General features: G+C 40.6%; 1 protein-coding gene and 1 non-coding gene across 4 annotated transcripts; both read left to right on the forward strand.

Annotated features, from left to right (window-relative positions):
- Positions 1-2007: 2007 nt before the first annotated feature.
- Positions 2008-2114, forward strand: LOC134335784 (U6 spliceosomal RNA). The gene has a single exon (XR_010015648.1). It is a non-coding gene; the product is annotated as a U6 spliceosomal RNA (small nuclear RNA).
- A 4902-nt stretch (positions 2115-7016) lies between these two features.
- Positions 7017-16003, forward strand: LOC134335517 (leucine-rich repeat-containing protein 43-like). 3 transcript variants are annotated; one of them, XM_063018057.1, is made up of 11 exons: positions 7017-7181; positions 9236-9466; positions 11491-11601; positions 12280-12419; positions 12755-13157; positions 13234-13360; positions 13864-14018; positions 14103-14174; positions 14876-15076; positions 15326-15425; positions 15832-16003. In XM_063018057.1, the coding sequence occupies exons 1-11, from the start codon at positions 7095-7097 to the stop codon at positions 15984-15986; spliced, it is 1782 nt and encodes a 593-aa protein (XP_062874127.1). In that variant the 5' UTR covers positions 7017-7094; the 3' UTR covers positions 15987-16003. The 3 variants fall into 3 exon arrangements, with proteins under 3 accessions (XP_062874127.1, XP_062874129.1, XP_062874128.1); XM_063018059.1 differs by having other exon boundaries at positions 13882-14018; XM_063018058.1 differs by having other exon boundaries at positions 13237-13360.
- Positions 16004-16182: the final 179 nt, after the last annotated feature.

The raw sequence follows: 16182 nt of genomic DNA on the forward strand, positions 1-16182 counted from the left end.
TGCTTAAACGTGCTAATTATAGAATAATGATGCAGTCAGTTTATTAAAGCTTATAAAAGCTGATTATCAGCAGTTTTACCTTCATACTGGAACATAACGCAGTATGTCAACAACAATTTTGGGAAAAACCACGCCAACAACAACCAAAAATAATAATAATAAAACAATTACAAACAGTTTATTTGTTTATTAGGATTTTAGTGTCATGTTTTACACTTTGGTTACATTCATGACAGGAATGGTAGTTGAGTCATTCTATAATTTGGGGTACATTCCATGTCCAATGATAATCATTATATTTATTCTAATTATTTTCTTTAAAAATGTCATATTTTACCTATTAATGGAAAACATGTTGTAATATCACAAAAGCATTGTGTGCATCATAAATGAAGAGTTTTTGCTGTGTCCGTTTTTTAAGTTGAGGGGGCCTTGGTTTCAAAATAATGAATAAAATCATTAAGGGCAACAACATCTATTTTTTTTATTTATTTTAAAATAATATTTTTTAAATTGAGTTTCTCTTTTAGATAATTTAAATATCTTTATTTATTAATGTCCGCAAAAGTTCTGTCAACTACTCCACTCAACTACTGTCAAGAACTCCACTCAGCAACTCAAAAATGGTTTGTTCTAAAACTATGTGACCAGCATTACATGATATCATTTTTCTCTGTGGAGGGTATATTAAACACACTGTGGTGAATGTCCTCTTATTTTTTAAAATATTATATCTATAAAAGAAGATTGTCAATGAGTATATTAATTGACCGTCAACTATGTTACATACATTGTTATGGTTACAATTTTTTTTATAATTTTAATTCAAATGTATGTTCAAATTAGACATTATTCTGTTCAAGAAATGACATGTGGTCAGCCAGGCAAGGTCTACCACTGAAGTTATGGGTCAAAATAGGGAAATTGTCAACTATGTTACCTGTCAACTAAGTTACCTAGTAGTCTACATCTACTGTCCCTAATGTTTAAGCTTTGCAAATAGTGGATGTGTTACACTAAAGGAATATATTAACTTGAACCACTGATTGTTCTATTGAGAGAGAACATTGTTTTTGTACTTTTTTGGTGATGTAAAATGTACCCCAAATTATAGAATGACCCAGTTACTCGTTACACAAGGTTATATGGAACTCAGTCATGGACAATTTAGTGTCTCCAATTCTCCTCACTTGCATGTTTTTGGACTGTGGGAGGAAACCGGAGCACCCGGAGTAAACCCTCTCAGACATGGGGAGAACATGCAAAACCCACACAGAAAGGCCCCAGACCGCCCCTATATAATAGATGGAGCCACAGATCTTCTTGCTGAGAGTGGACAGTGCTACTACCCACAGAACCTCCGTTACGTTTTTACATGAGCTACCGATTCTTGCTAGTAGATGTCAGTCTTTGCACACATAGCAGCTCTAGAAATTCCACTTATGGCTTGATTCATTTATTTACTCTTGGTTGTAGTCTACACTGTTCAGTCAGTCAAGCTTTATTGCCTATTTATTCCCAGATGGCCATAAAGCTAACAATACAAGACAATACAATACACTAACCCTAAACACACGTAACATAACCCTAACGCAAAGATTTTTATATATATTTTAAATCCGTATGTCTATTTCTCGTTCACATCTTTCACCAGTTTTATGTTGACAGATTTATTTAATTGTAAATAAATTAGTACACAGTGTGCAGAGCGAACACAGCTCGAGGGCGGATGTAAAATCACACTGAGCCAATCAGAGCTCGGCGAATCTGAATACTCCCACAATGCACCGCTGCAGGGTTTACATGGTTAACACAAAACATCCCAGATTTATATTTCTGTGTAGCTTTTTGTGTTAGAAAGTGTCAGTAGCTTTTCTGTACACTATTCTGTATCGTTAGCGATTTCAAACGATTCCACTATGTCACAACGTTTATCCTGACCTACCATGAATAGGAATTATAGTCAGAAGCCTTGGTATAAATATCAGCTCTGTTTACCTCAGAGTCGTGCTTGCTACGGCAGCACATATACTAAAATTGGAACGATACAGAGAAGATTAGCATGGCCCCTGCGCAAGGATGACACGCAAAATCGTGAAGCGTTACCATATTTTTAACTTTTAAAGTCTGAAATTTCAACTAACGATTGTAATTCTAACATTTTATAACCAGAAGAGGCAGAAACGCGAAAGTTATTTACTTAAAGTACTACTAATCGGACAAAAACCTCCAACTGACTGGTCATGAGCAGCAGAAGTGAATGGAGGGAATAACATGGTAAACGTCCAGTTGGTTGTTTCACAAGTGTCAGACTGGTTCCCAGTACGCAAATACAAATTAGACGCAAAACTATAATTAGTGAAAATCATATACAGTGGTACCTTGTAACTCGACATCCCCTAAACTCAAAATATTTGGAACTGGACGCCCTTTGTCGCTTTGTTCAGCATTTAGCAGACGCTTTCATCCAAAGCGACTTACAATTTTTTTCTTTTTTGAGCAACTGAGGGTTAAGGACCTTGCTCAGGGGCCCAACAGTGGCGACCTGGCGGTGGTGGGGCTTGAACTGGCAAACTTCTGAGTACTAGTCCAGTACCTTGACCACTGGGCTAACACTGTCCCTACAAAACAATATCTTAGGCTTACATTTACATTTGTTCACATCTATGCTGGCCGTTGTACTTTAAATAAACGGGCATAAAAAATCCAGAAAAAAGTTCAATACTTCATCATGCTTTGCTATCACTGCAAAATGAAAGCGCACTGTAAACAGCAGCACCACGACCCAGATCAACCACACAGCAGCATAAAATCATAACCACTGCTTACCTGAGCTTCTTTTCTTCAAATTTAAACCAAATCTACATCCATGTGTTGTTAGATTATGGATATAATGGCCCTCTTGTATGATTCCAGAATATTTCCAGAATATATAAATATTTAACCGTGTTTGTCCACATAACTAATAAAAGCCATCTTAGTCGGATAATTTATTCTCTCTGCTTAAAGGAACAACTGAAATTTCGCCCAAAATCTAAATTTGAAAGCTCTGATTGGTTTATACGGCCTGATCCACGACTGAATCTCTTAAACACATGAGCACTGATTCATGGAGTCATTTAGGCACAACACCGTAATGAAATAGTGAGCAACACGAATGAATCTTTACCACAGTTCCCTGAATTGATTCCAATGAATAATTTATTTGAAAAGAGTCATTTCTGACTCATTTTACTAAGTGATTCAGTGATGCTTTTGCACAGACTGATGTAAAGAAACGGGGGAGGTTAAATTTCATGTATATGGACAGAGTCTGGCAGAGCTTTAGAGCCAAAAAGGCACAAATGTATTGAATAATGACACTACAAAGTACAAATAATTAATCTTACATATGTTTTATGCAATATAAGCTTTGGTTATATTTAACTCCAGATCAGAATTAGTTAGAAGCTAAACATTCGGTATGGTGATTGTAAACAACATGCACAATGTTCATATAATGAGATATATGCAGTTCCACGGCACTATGGAACGCATTAACAGGTTTCCCAAACATCCTTATGAAAAAAAAATCTTAAAACTCAACGCCTTTTAAACTCAACACTACTCCCAAAACCAATTGCCGTTGAGTTTCAAGGTACCACTGTACTTCGTTCATACTTCTCCAACCATAAAACAAAATTCGTACAAATATTTAAACTCATACATTTCGTTTCATAATCTCTCCGGTGCTTCATCTCATCCAGGTGTAAAGTGATTGTACATTTTTTTTTGATAAAATGATCACTCAGCGCATGGTTAAGGTTTCTGGTTGCATACTTAATGTCCTCACTGGCACGCACTGTGGTTTCGATGGCGTTGAGATATTCCCTGAAGGCACAAGCGGATGCATGAATGTCATCTGATATCCCGCTGAGATTCGCCACCGGTTTACAGTTGTGGACGATGTTCCTCTAAAAGTAAACAGTCAACACAGTATTTTACATTTTTATAAGGAAAATACAGGATACAAGTATACTATATGGACTTTACACTTATTGATGGGGTAGAAAGGGTGAAGTATATAGAGCAGCAGATCTGAAACATATAGTAGGAACTAGTATAGTAGTAAAGTGCTCAGTCATAGAAAAAGAAATCATGGAAACCCAAGACTACCATGGCATACGTGTCCCTGACAAGTGTATGTGTAAATATGTAAACACAGACCAAAAACACTTACATAGCGATCACACAGCCTTGACGTTGAATTTCTAAGAAACCAAATAAAGCGATGTTTAGGAGATGGTGTAGAACGAGTCTCAGCTGTGAGAGGAGCTGCAGACAAGAGGGACCAAACTGAGCTGCAGACAAGAAGGACCAAAATATGGGTCCTGTAGGCAGATCCTGTAATAATACAAAATATGAGGTTAAAATATGTCCCATTAAACCTCTTGCATAATTTAAGCAAGTCTAGTCTAGTTCTCCCTATTTGTCTCATTTTAATTGATTCTTCAGATTCATGGTAGACATGTTTGTTGGTGGTTCTTGCATAGCATCTGACCATCTGGAAAAAAATCCTCTCTGTATGAGATGGCATCTTTCTGTAACGTACAGTTGGACTAGCCATACTGTACAGTCAATCATAATCAGTCTCAAGAAATGAGAAGTTAAATATGGTTATAAACTTTGTACATTACAAAATATATAGTCATTTTAATAAGCCATAAACGAAAGGACGTTCACCAAAAGGATTGAAATTGTCCTTTAAACCATGAAATTCCACTTGTACTAACGCAGGGTGACATTACAATTTTATCATTTACAAGTACAGACCTGGCATAGTTTTATTGCTAAATGCCCACCCTGAACTAACCTTATTTCATTTCAAGCTTGGGTCTGGGACTGACAGTGCACTGACACGTGCACTTCCCAATAGCTAGGCTGTTTTGACCAGCCTACCCCTCGCCACCCATCCGGGACATAAGTTGGCCATGCCTGTGCAGATGCCTGACTGGTCAAAAGCACCACTGAGATTCGAACCCCAGATATCTGCAGAAGTGGGCACAACCCGGGGACCCACATTTCTTTTGTTTTATAACAATTATAAACTATAATAAAGTAATCATAATCATTACAATAACTGTATTCAGTCACTTAACTAAGCTTGAAGCAAGTTTAATCGAAGAGATAATGACCTACCTGCTGTGTACACCATTGTGCAGTAACGTCTATAGTATGCGCTTATTAATGAGCTCTGAATGTTCATTAATGCATGTTCCATATTTATATTCAAGTAAGGGAAATACCTGGGTTAGAATACGCTGATAAAATCTGTCGATTTTCTTCCTGCCTTTCTAAGCATAATTAATCAGAGCACCAAAACGCTGGCACATTACGTTACTCATCATATCTTATCTCAGTCCTCGGCTTTTAAAAAGAAAAGCTTTTTTTGGGGGGGAGGAGGGTGTAGATTTTGTAGATGTCAGCGTTAATCTTTCGCTGGGCGTAAGCCACCACCACCACGTTTTGCGCATTCATCACACTTTTCAGTATAACCATTTGTGACCATGGGTTTGTCGGACATCCCGTTCCAAAACTATTGACTTAATTATAGTGTTGGAAGTTCTTTGTGACTACAGCAGCCTCCACTCTTCTGGGAGAGCTTTCCACAAGATTTTAAAAGCTGTGTCTGTGAGAATATGTGCCCACAGGTAACAGAGAGTTTATGTTCTAGCTAGTAACCAATATTTTATTTAATCCTAAAGCTGTTTAATGGGGTACACTGGGGTAAACTGGAGTTCCTCCACGTTCATTTTGTATTTGTGGACCTTGCATCGTATGCAGGGTCAAACTCATGCTGGAACATGATTGGCTGCTTCTGTATTCAAGGTCTGGTCCACATACCTGATTTGGCACGATTTTTTGTCCGGATACCCTTACTGATCCAACCTTCCTTATATTATCTGGGCTTGGGACCTACAGGTGCACCTCAATATGGGTAGGCTGTTCAGCCTTTCCCACTCCTTAGACATAGCCAGTTAAGTCTGTGTGGACAGCCAATAGTCAATTCGCACCCAAAATCTTAGCGGTAGTGGGCTAGTGCGCCACCCAAGCGTCATGAAAGCATATAATTGACTTTTGATGTAATTTTCAGCATTTAGCAGACACTTTTATCCGAAGCGACTTACAGTACTGTGTAGGTATATTGTCTAAGCAATTAAGGATTAAGGGCCTTGCTCAAGGGCCCAACAGTGGCAACCTGGCAGTGGTGGGACTTGAACCAGCGACCTTTTGATTACTAGTCCACACATTTTAATCCAAAGCGATTTACAGTACTGTGACAGTATACTGTCTAAGCAATTAAGGGTTAAGAGCCTTGCTTAAGGGCCCAGCAGTGGCGACCTGGCAGTGGTGGGGCTTGAACCAGCGACCTTTTGATTACCAGTACACACATTTTAATTCAAAGCGACTTACACTACTGTGTAGGTATATTGATTAAGCAATTGAGGATTAAGGGCCTTGATCGAGGGCCCAACAGTGGCAACCTGGCAGTGGTGGGGCTTGAACCAGCGACCTTTTGAGTACTAGTCCACACATTTTAATCCAAAGCGACTTACACTATTGTGACTGTATATTGTCTAAGAAATTGAGGATCAAGGGCCCAACAGTGGCAACCTGGCAGTGATGGGGCTTAAACCAGCGACCTTTTGATTACTAGTCCACACATTTTATAATCCAAAGCGACTTACAGTATTCTGACAGTATACTGTCTAAGAAATTGAGGGTTAAGGGCCTTGCTCGAGGGCCCAACAGTGGCAACCTGGCAGTGGTGGGACTTGAACCAGTGACTTTCTGATTACTAGTCCAGCACCTTAACCGCTAGGCTACACCTGTCCTCACCTTTAAAAGTAATGTTTATGCTTGTGTCCTATTAGGTTTATTCTTTAAAATACACTTTGTCAGGTAGCCAATGGGAGCCTCACTAACGTTGCCTAGCAACTGTACAAAACACAACACTGTGAGGTGAAAGACGTGACCATCGACGTTCAGTGGTGTTTAACACAGACCAGTTTATAACAGTGTTCAGCCTTTACTGGCTTTTGTTCTCCAGTCCAATGGCCTGTCAGACACTCACATCAGCTATCGACAAGCTGGTTCAGCGCCAGGGTTTAGAAAGTTACCCATGTGGCACAGGAAGCCGGGTAAGTGCAGTGATCCAAAAATGCCACTCGTGCATCTTGGTTTAAATTTCTCAATGTTAACGTTTAATATGAGTGAAACTAAATGCTATGACGTGCACTATATGCCACCTTTGTATGCCAGTATTTAACATACTCCCAGTGCGCACGTCCACTTCAAACCATGGTGTGCTTTCAGACTGTGATATACAGTGTATCACAAAAGTGAGTACACCCCTCACATTTCTGCAGATATTTAAGTATATCTTTTTATGGGACAACACTGACAAAATGACACTTTGACACAATGAAAAGTAGTCTGTGTGCAGCTTATATAACAGTGTAAATTTATTCTTCCCTCAAAATAACTCAATATACAGCCATTAATGTCTAAACCACTGGCAACAAAAGTGAGTACACCCCTAAGAGACTACGCCCCTAAATGTCCAAATTGAGCACTGCTTGTCATTTTCCCTCCAAAATGTCATGTGATTTGTAAGTGTTACTAGGTCTCAGGTGTGCATAGGGAGCAGGTGTGTTCAATTTAGTAGTGAGAGCTTCACACTCTCTCATACTGGTCACTGAAAGTTCCAACATGGCACCTCATGGCAAAGAACTCTCTGAGGATCTTAAAAGACGAATTGTTGCGCTACATGAAGATGGCCAAGGCTACAAGAAGATTGCCAACACCCTGAAACTGAGCTGCAGCACAGTGGCCAAGATCATCCAGCGTTTTAAAAGAGCAGGGTCCACTCAGAACAGACCTCGCGTTGGTCGTCCAAAGAAGCTGAGTGCACGTGCTCAGCGTCACATCCAACTGCTGTCTTTGAAAGATAGGCGCAGGAGTGCTGTCAGCATTGCTGCAGAGATTGAAAAGGTGGGGGGTCAGCCTGTCAGTGCTCAGACCATACGCCGCACACTACATCAAATTGGTCTGCATGGCTGTCACCCCAGAAGGAAGCCTCTTCTGAAGTCTCTACACAAGAAAGCCCGCAAACAGTTTGCTGAAGACATGTCAACAAAGGACATGGATTACTGGAACCATGTCCTATGGTCTGATGAGACCAAGATTAATTTGTTTGGTTCAGATGGTCTCAAGCATGTGTGGCGGCAATCAGGTGAGGAGTACAAAGATAAGTGTGTCATGCCTACAGTCAAGCATGGTGGTGGGAATGCCATGGTCTGGGGCTGCATGGGTGCAGCAGGTGTTGGGGAGTTACATTTCATTGAGGGACACATGAACTCCAATATGTACTGTGAAATACTGAAGCAGAGCATGATCCCCTCCTTCCGGAAACTGGGTCGCAGGGCAGTGTTCCAGCATGATAATGACCCCAAACACACCTCTAAGACGACCACTGCTTTATTGAAGAGGCTGAGGGTAAAGGTGATGGACTGGCCAAGCATGTCTCCAGACCTAAACCCAATAGAACATCTTTGGGGCATCCTCAAGCGGAAGGTGGAGGAGCGCAAAGTCTCGAATATCCGCCAGCTCCGTGATGTCGTCATGGAGGAGTGGAAAAGCATTCCAGTGGCAACCTGTGAAGCTCTGGTAAACTCCATGCCCAGGAGAGTTAAGGCAGTTCTGGGAAATAATGGTGGCCACACAAAATATTGACACTTCAGGAACTTTCACTAAGGGGTGTACTCACTTTTGTTGCCGGTGGTTTAGACATTAATGGCTGTATATTGAGTTATTTTGAGGAAAGAATAAATTTACACTGTTATATAAGCTGCACACAGACTACTTTTCATTGTGTCAAAGTGTCATTTTGTCAGTGTTGTCCCATGAAAAGATATACTTAAATATCTGCAGAAATGTGAGGGGTGTACTCACTTTTGTGATACACTGTATATCCTCACTGAGCACTTAATTGGGTACACCAACCTGGTATGTACATTCATTACTTTTATAAGCTACATCAACTGACTGTAGCCTGGTGCTCTGTACTACATCAAATGAGACCCGCATATGACCCACGCTGACCAGTGGTGGACCAGTGTTTGTCTGACAAAAGCACTTGGATGATGCCCAATGCTTATAATCCCAATAATGTAAACAGTGGTATCTCTAACAGCACAGGTCAAGCTGGAGAGCACACGAACACCTCCATGATGACGGCAGTACAGGAGCACACACTGAGGACTTTGACGATCTCATGGAAAGTCGACCATCAGCGTGGTACGAGGAAACATCCTGGAGTCCTGAGGCTTCGCAACTGAAAAAGCTGGCTGTAAAGGAGTCGGCTAATTTAAAACACAGCTTTAAATATTCAGCCTTCAAAACTCTACGGATTGTGGACAAAGGAGTGAGTTTTTAGAGTTTCCTTAAAAAGCACAACATGTCGGGAACCAAATATGTTGATCAAGCTTGCTTGTTGCCTTGACTTGTAAAGAAATACCCTGACCATGGAGCTTTTGGCAGAACTGTGGTCGCATTGTTGACCGTGCTACCTGTCAGAGTTTAACCACTGTACGGGTTCTCTGGTACAATTCACATATTCTTCATAGGAGAACCATAAGTTCTTCTGGAACAACCATTTGTGTCCACTCTCTCACAGGTAGCAAAACAACCTAAGAGCATTACACTGTCACTACTATGGTACAGTGTGGATGGGTTTGACCATCTCGCCTTTCCTCCCCCAGAATCTGATAACTGTGGCCAGACAAACGTCTTTGTTTCACTTGATCACAAAACTTTAATCCAGCAGCGGCTTAGGGGCAGGACTACCTCGATGGTGTTAAGCTTGCTTGACTGTGGACAGTAACATCTGTTTTCCATAAGCTTTTAACTTTTGTGGTTCTTGGATCTGATCATACAGATCACACTGGCATTGCTGACAATGGTGGCAACATACGATTTGCTGAACTAGCCCTGTTTATGCGGGCACAGAGAAGCCAGCAGCTGTTATATCAGCAATTATATCATAATTACCAACAAAAAATACGAAGGCTATACCACTAAGTTTATTGACGTTATAGAATCTTATACACGATTAAATTAATAAGCTAAGTTGCTGGGTGGGTGTACATTAAATGGCCATAAGTATGTGAACACTATATCCAAAGCCATCGAAATTATTATGGAGTTGATTCTTGCTTTTTAAATTATATAGAAAAAAAAACTCCAGTGCCCTGCAGAAAGCCTTCATCTCAACCCCTATTGAATGGGCACAAATTCCCACAGATTGAACAGTCTTTCCAGAAAAACTGCATTTTAATGCCCATGATTTGGAATGGAACGTCAGACAAACCTAAAGTTAGTTATTCACCCACCTTTGGCCCTATAGTGTGAAATCTGGGTCTCGCAGACCCCTCAAAAATCAGAAAGTAATCACGGTTAACCACAAGTAAAAAGATCTGAGACAGGGGGAAACACCTGTGTTCATCAGAAGAGGATGAAAGCTTGGAAAGTACTGCCAGCCCATTCCTTTATGTGTAATATTTTCTTTATTGCTAGGCATACTCGTCATTTCTACTGTTTCCTCTGATGTCAAGTGTGATCTGAGAAGAATCTTGTAGATTATATCGATATGTTGGTTTACCATTATGCTGTTTGGCTGGGTTTGTGTAATCATATGTGTGTGTGTGTGTGTTGCTGGTCGGTGGGCATTGCAACATGTCAATTTTTAAAATTTGGTCTAGATTGGAAAAGTGTTGTACTTAATCACCCTGATCTAAAATATATTTTTAATTAAATAAAAAAAACCTTTCGGATGGCTGATTGTGATGATTCTGATTTGGTTTTTGGGTTAAATTCGTCATCACATTTCCAGTTATCGAGAACTTACTGAAAACGTATGTCAAAAGAGGAGGGGGTTCATCCTCTGGGTGAATATTATTATCAAAAGATGACTGAGGTTTCCGTGACTAAAGCTAGCTCTGGCTAATTCCTCAGAATGTTAGCTAAATGCTAATATTATTTTCAGAGAATCGTTTTACCCATAATGTAAATACAGACTTTCATACTAAGACCCACCTCGTTGATGTTGATACCCATGCACATTTTAGCAGTAAGCTTGCTGGCCTTTGGCAACCTGCCTCCACTTTCTGAACTGCTCAAAGCTGGTCTCTGAAAACAGCTTAGCTGGCTAGTTAGCCACCCTGTTAGCTGTGTGGGTTTGACTCCTGACTCTGCCCTGCAGGCACTGTTGGGCCCTTGAGCAAGGCCCTTAAACCGTCTCAGCTCCAGGGGCGCCGTACAATGGCTCTGACCCCAGCTTCCAAACAAGCTTGGATATGCGAAAGAACTGTACTGCACTGTACACATATATGTTTGTATATATGAGAATGACAATATATGACAATATGTTTGTATATATACCTTTTTAAGGTCTCAGTCGTTGATGAAGGATTGCTTAAATTTAACTGTCTGGAAGAGTTGGTGCTGAGCGCTAACAATATCACAGACGTTCCTTCAGAAAATCTTCCCAAGACGCTGCGGGTAAGAAACCATGCGGGATACGGTGATCAGGTCTGCTGCACCACTGAAACTCCAAACCTGACTTTAAGACTGTCATTAGTTTGCTGTACTTCGGGTCCTCAGACATGTGTTTTTATATACCTGTAGATATTGTTTATAGGGGGATTAACATGCATGACAAAATTTTTGTCCCGTTTCCGACAGCATTACAGTGTCAGAATCAGTGATAGTTTAAATTTGCATCTACTAAAATCTACGGTTGTTTTTCAATTCAGTGTCATTCAGTTTACATTGGCTGTTTGGTGTCTTACTGATCTCTTGTAGCAGTATAGCCCATTCTGAGACAATGCAGGCTTTTTATTTATTTCTAAAATAACCTGCAGCTTATATCACTTTTAAAGTCTGGAATAACGTTCCAAAGGATATTTTAAAAGCAAGCATCTATATGTTTTTCCATCCAGATGAAAACCATCAGCTTTTTCCCCTGAAACATACAAGACTGAACGATTTACAGGAATAAATTCATAAATTATCATTTACTCTAAACAATTATAGATATAATAAATATGCTTTGTCTGTATTAACTTTGTTTAATTGTTAATATTTAAATATTTTAAAGTTTTGGCCTCAAATGCTATAAAATAAAATGTTATGTCTAAAAGTGCAACAAACTAGGACTTTTTTAAATGTATTTAAAAGGTGTTGGAGCTTTTTTCCAACAAGATTTCAAGCCTGAAGAATCTAACCACCCACCCTCCTCCTCATCTGCACCATTTAGGCCTGGGAAACAACTGCCTTGGTCAACCAGAGGACCTGCAGTACTTGACCGCCCATCACTGGTAAGAGCTTAATGGAATATTTCTAAAGCAGGCCAGTCACCTATGCTTTGTTATGATATAGTTACAGATATTTACTTTATGTCAAACAGTTACAAAGTTACCCTATATATCCAAAAGTAGCCAAAGACATTGCTAACAGATTTATAAATCATGTGTATAAAATAATCTATATGCTTTCAACCTTGTGGTCATGGTTTGGTGTAAAGGAACGCCACAGAAGCTGGTTCCCAACCCCACTGAACACCTCTGGGATGAATTAGAACATTGCTAATTGACTCAATGGCCACAAATGAAGGCTGAGTGCACTTGGTTAATGTTTTCTTTTCTCCCTGTAGGCCTCAGCTGATGTCTCTAGATCTGAGCTGGTGTGGTTTTAAGGAGCAGTATGCTCTGGTGGACGCTCTCTCTAGGCTGCCTCGTCTGCGGAGTTTGGTTCTGCAGGGAAACCCTTTGACACTGACCACCCTGTACCCTGGTTTTACAGTGGACAGCTTGGAAAGGTTGCTCTACCTAGATGAAGCCAGAGTTACATCAGATGACCGCTGTCGCTTCAGTGGCCTTGCTAACCTTAAAGCTTCGATACGTGAGGAAGCAGAAATCACCGTGGCCGTTGAGAAGATGACGGGGGTTCCTGACCCTGCTTCGCTGATGGACGACGACGCTCCCGAGTTCCCTCTGATCAGCCACGGCTATTCAGTCTGCTACGAGTTTCTGAGTCAAGCTCCGTCCCTGGAAAACGTACGTAATCAGCTGTACACAAGCTTTAGTAAATATAACTACACTGAACCTATTTCTCATTCATGTTATTCCACAGCAGATTGATGCAGAGACCCAAACTTTAGCAAACGTCCCTCAGAATCCAGAGGAACATGAGGAAGTGACATCGGCCCCATGCTCCTCAGCAGATCTACTGGAAACATGCTACAAAAACCAGAATCAAGGTACACAAATGACCGATGAGTACTCGTTTTCCTGCTGCAAACCCCATTTATGTCTCAGCTTCAGCTCATATACAGATGATTCTCCTGAAGAATGTTCCAAAAGAGAGTGGTAACCTAGCCCAACATTATCTCATTATTAGTGCCATTTTGACTGCTGGTATTATGTTCCCACTATATCAGTATAAAATGATGCTTTGTTGTCATTTTGGGGCAGTGGTGGCTTAGAGATTGAGGGACTAAAGGTCACTGGTTCAAGCACCACCACTGCCAGGTTGCCATTGTTGTGTATTTGAGCAAACTCTTAATTGCTTAGATTGTGTTCAGTCACAATTGTAGGTTGCTTTGGCTGTAAGAACCAATAACTCTTACTGTGGACTGTTGGAGTCCTAGAAGTTTAGAAAAGGCAATGCAAACATATACAGATATACTGTATTTCCTTGAGTATTGGCCACCCACAAAAACTCATAATTAGACTTTCTTCACATCTGTTCCCCTCCCTGAAGACTTTAATGCTCCTGTAGAGAAGATCAACACCTTAAAACATGAGTGGGCCGAAGTGATCGAGTTCAACTACAAGAAAACACATCGCATTAACAACCTGGACGCTCTCAAGAGCTTCCTCCTGAAGGGCCTCTGGCTAACTGTGGAAGAGGAGAAAGTAGGAAGAAAGTCCTTTAAATGCATTATAAACAGTATTTATGTGCCAAAATATGTGAACACCCGACCATGAGCTTGTGTACAGGTTCTTTCTTGGCCTGCACAGTCTGCGGAAGGAACTGAAACCAAAGCGTCAGCACAGAAGAAAGGAAAAGAGGTACAGCACAGTCTTCCAGTCAGGTGAAGGTCCGAGGGAGAGAGGGCCGGAGTGATTCCTCATAAATGCTGCAATTATTTATTATTAATTAATTATGAATTATGGTGCCTGTACGAAGAGACGGGGGATAATGGGGATCAGTTTGTGACTCTCTGTTGGCAATACAGATGTCCAAATGAACCCACCTCATGCAGGTGAAAAGAAGCGGTCAGCTACTGCACACTTCTGAGGGGACTTGTGTTAGTTATGACTCTCCTCGGTCGGAAGTGTAATTAGATACGACTAGATTGGGAGAAAAATGAGGGGGAAATGCTGGTTTTTAATGCAGTGCAGAAGATTTACCCTGTATACACAGGGATTTGTCCTGATTTTCGGAATCATTTCATTATATTATGCACTGTAGAGGGTAAGATACCTCAAAAATCCTCACAATTGCTTTTTGACAAGCTTTAGTCTTAAACTGTTAGATATAATAAGTGGTAAGGCTCGACCCATCTAGGTCCTTTCTGAAAGCATTATGTTTAATATATTAAACATTTTAATGCTCCCCGTCCCATACTGCCTTTGTCCCAAATGTTATATAGGAATGTTATATAGTCATTACAAAACATTGTCTTACTATTGTTTCTAGATAAATATTGATCAATATATTTTTTTGACATTAAACCTTTCAATCATTATGTTTTCTCCATGGTGCTTAGCAAAGTGGTAAACCAAAAGATAAGATGAACAAGCAGTCTGTCCTCGACCTGATCCATGACCCGCCTGTCAAGCGAATTCTCGGCTCGGTGCACGTTGAGCTCAAGAGTTTGTTGGAGGTAAAAGATCAAATTCAAGTGCGGTGTGATTTGGGGACGATGCACCTGGAACAAACCATCGGGAAGCCGTTCATCCAGGACAAGGTGAGCCATCATCTGTCAGAACTACAGGGATCTCTTTAGGTTTGGAACAAAAACCTGATATGGGTTAGACAGAGTGCAATATATAGCCATAAGTATATGAACACCTGACCACGAGTTTACTGGAGAACCAATTCTAAAACCATTTATGCAGAGCTGGTTATTGATTACCTCCACCTGCTGCATCACATTGTCAGCATTTAGTTTAAAATGTTATTATACAGTACAAGACGGATGCTTTGACCTCCACAGGGGCAAAACAAGAAGCTCAAAGATGATAGAAAGGAGGAGAAGAAAGGAAAGCCGGGTGGAGATACAGCGGCTGGACAAACGAATGCGACCTCATCAAAAGGTGATCAGTGTTACAGGTTTCAGTTTCTCACTTTTTCAAGCCATGTGAAGTACACTGTATGGCAAAGGTATGTGGACGCCATTCTTAGTTATTAAATTATAGAGCTTATTATGATCTCATACCAAAACCATGAACATTAACTGCTTTATCCTGGTCAGGGTCGAGATGATAACCATGACCAGGATGAAGTGGCGGAAAAACAGACAATGATTGAATAAATGAGTAATTTGATACACTTCTTGTGCAATGGATGTCTGAAACACCTGAACTTAAACTGTTAAAGAGGTGTCCACATACTTTTGGTCATCTTCTGTCTGAATGACCTTCTAAAATGTACATTTCATGCCTACAAAATGTCAGAATAGGTTTAGTTTTCAGAAAAGTCCTCTTATGTGGCTTTGAACAGGAAGAGATAAAGGACGAAACGAGGAGGGGACCGGGGCCCTTGCCGATGAAAGCGTTCCTTCCAAGATGGAGCCTCTAACTGTGGAGTTCAGTGTTCGGCTGGGTAAACGGACGTCTGATTCCCAAGCATCCGAGTGTATGGGTTCTTCAAAATAAACACAGTCTGCACCGCCTGTCCATTCTGCTATGCTTTACACCAACAGTTTGCCTGCAGGACCAAAATTAACATACTCTAAATGGCCAAAAGTATGTGGACATTGATAAGAGTCTAAGGTTAATACACACTGTATATGAACCAAACATCATCTGGTCACTGGGGTCAGTGGTCAGTCTCTTTTACTGGATAAATGGG

Source organism: Trichomycterus rosablanca, chromosome 21, assembly GCF_030014385.1.
Source record: "Trichomycterus rosablanca isolate fTriRos1 chromosome 21, fTriRos1.hap1, whole genome shotgun sequence".
Lineage (NCBI taxonomy): Eukaryota > Metazoa > Chordata > Actinopteri > Siluriformes > Trichomycteridae > Trichomycterus > Trichomycterus rosablanca.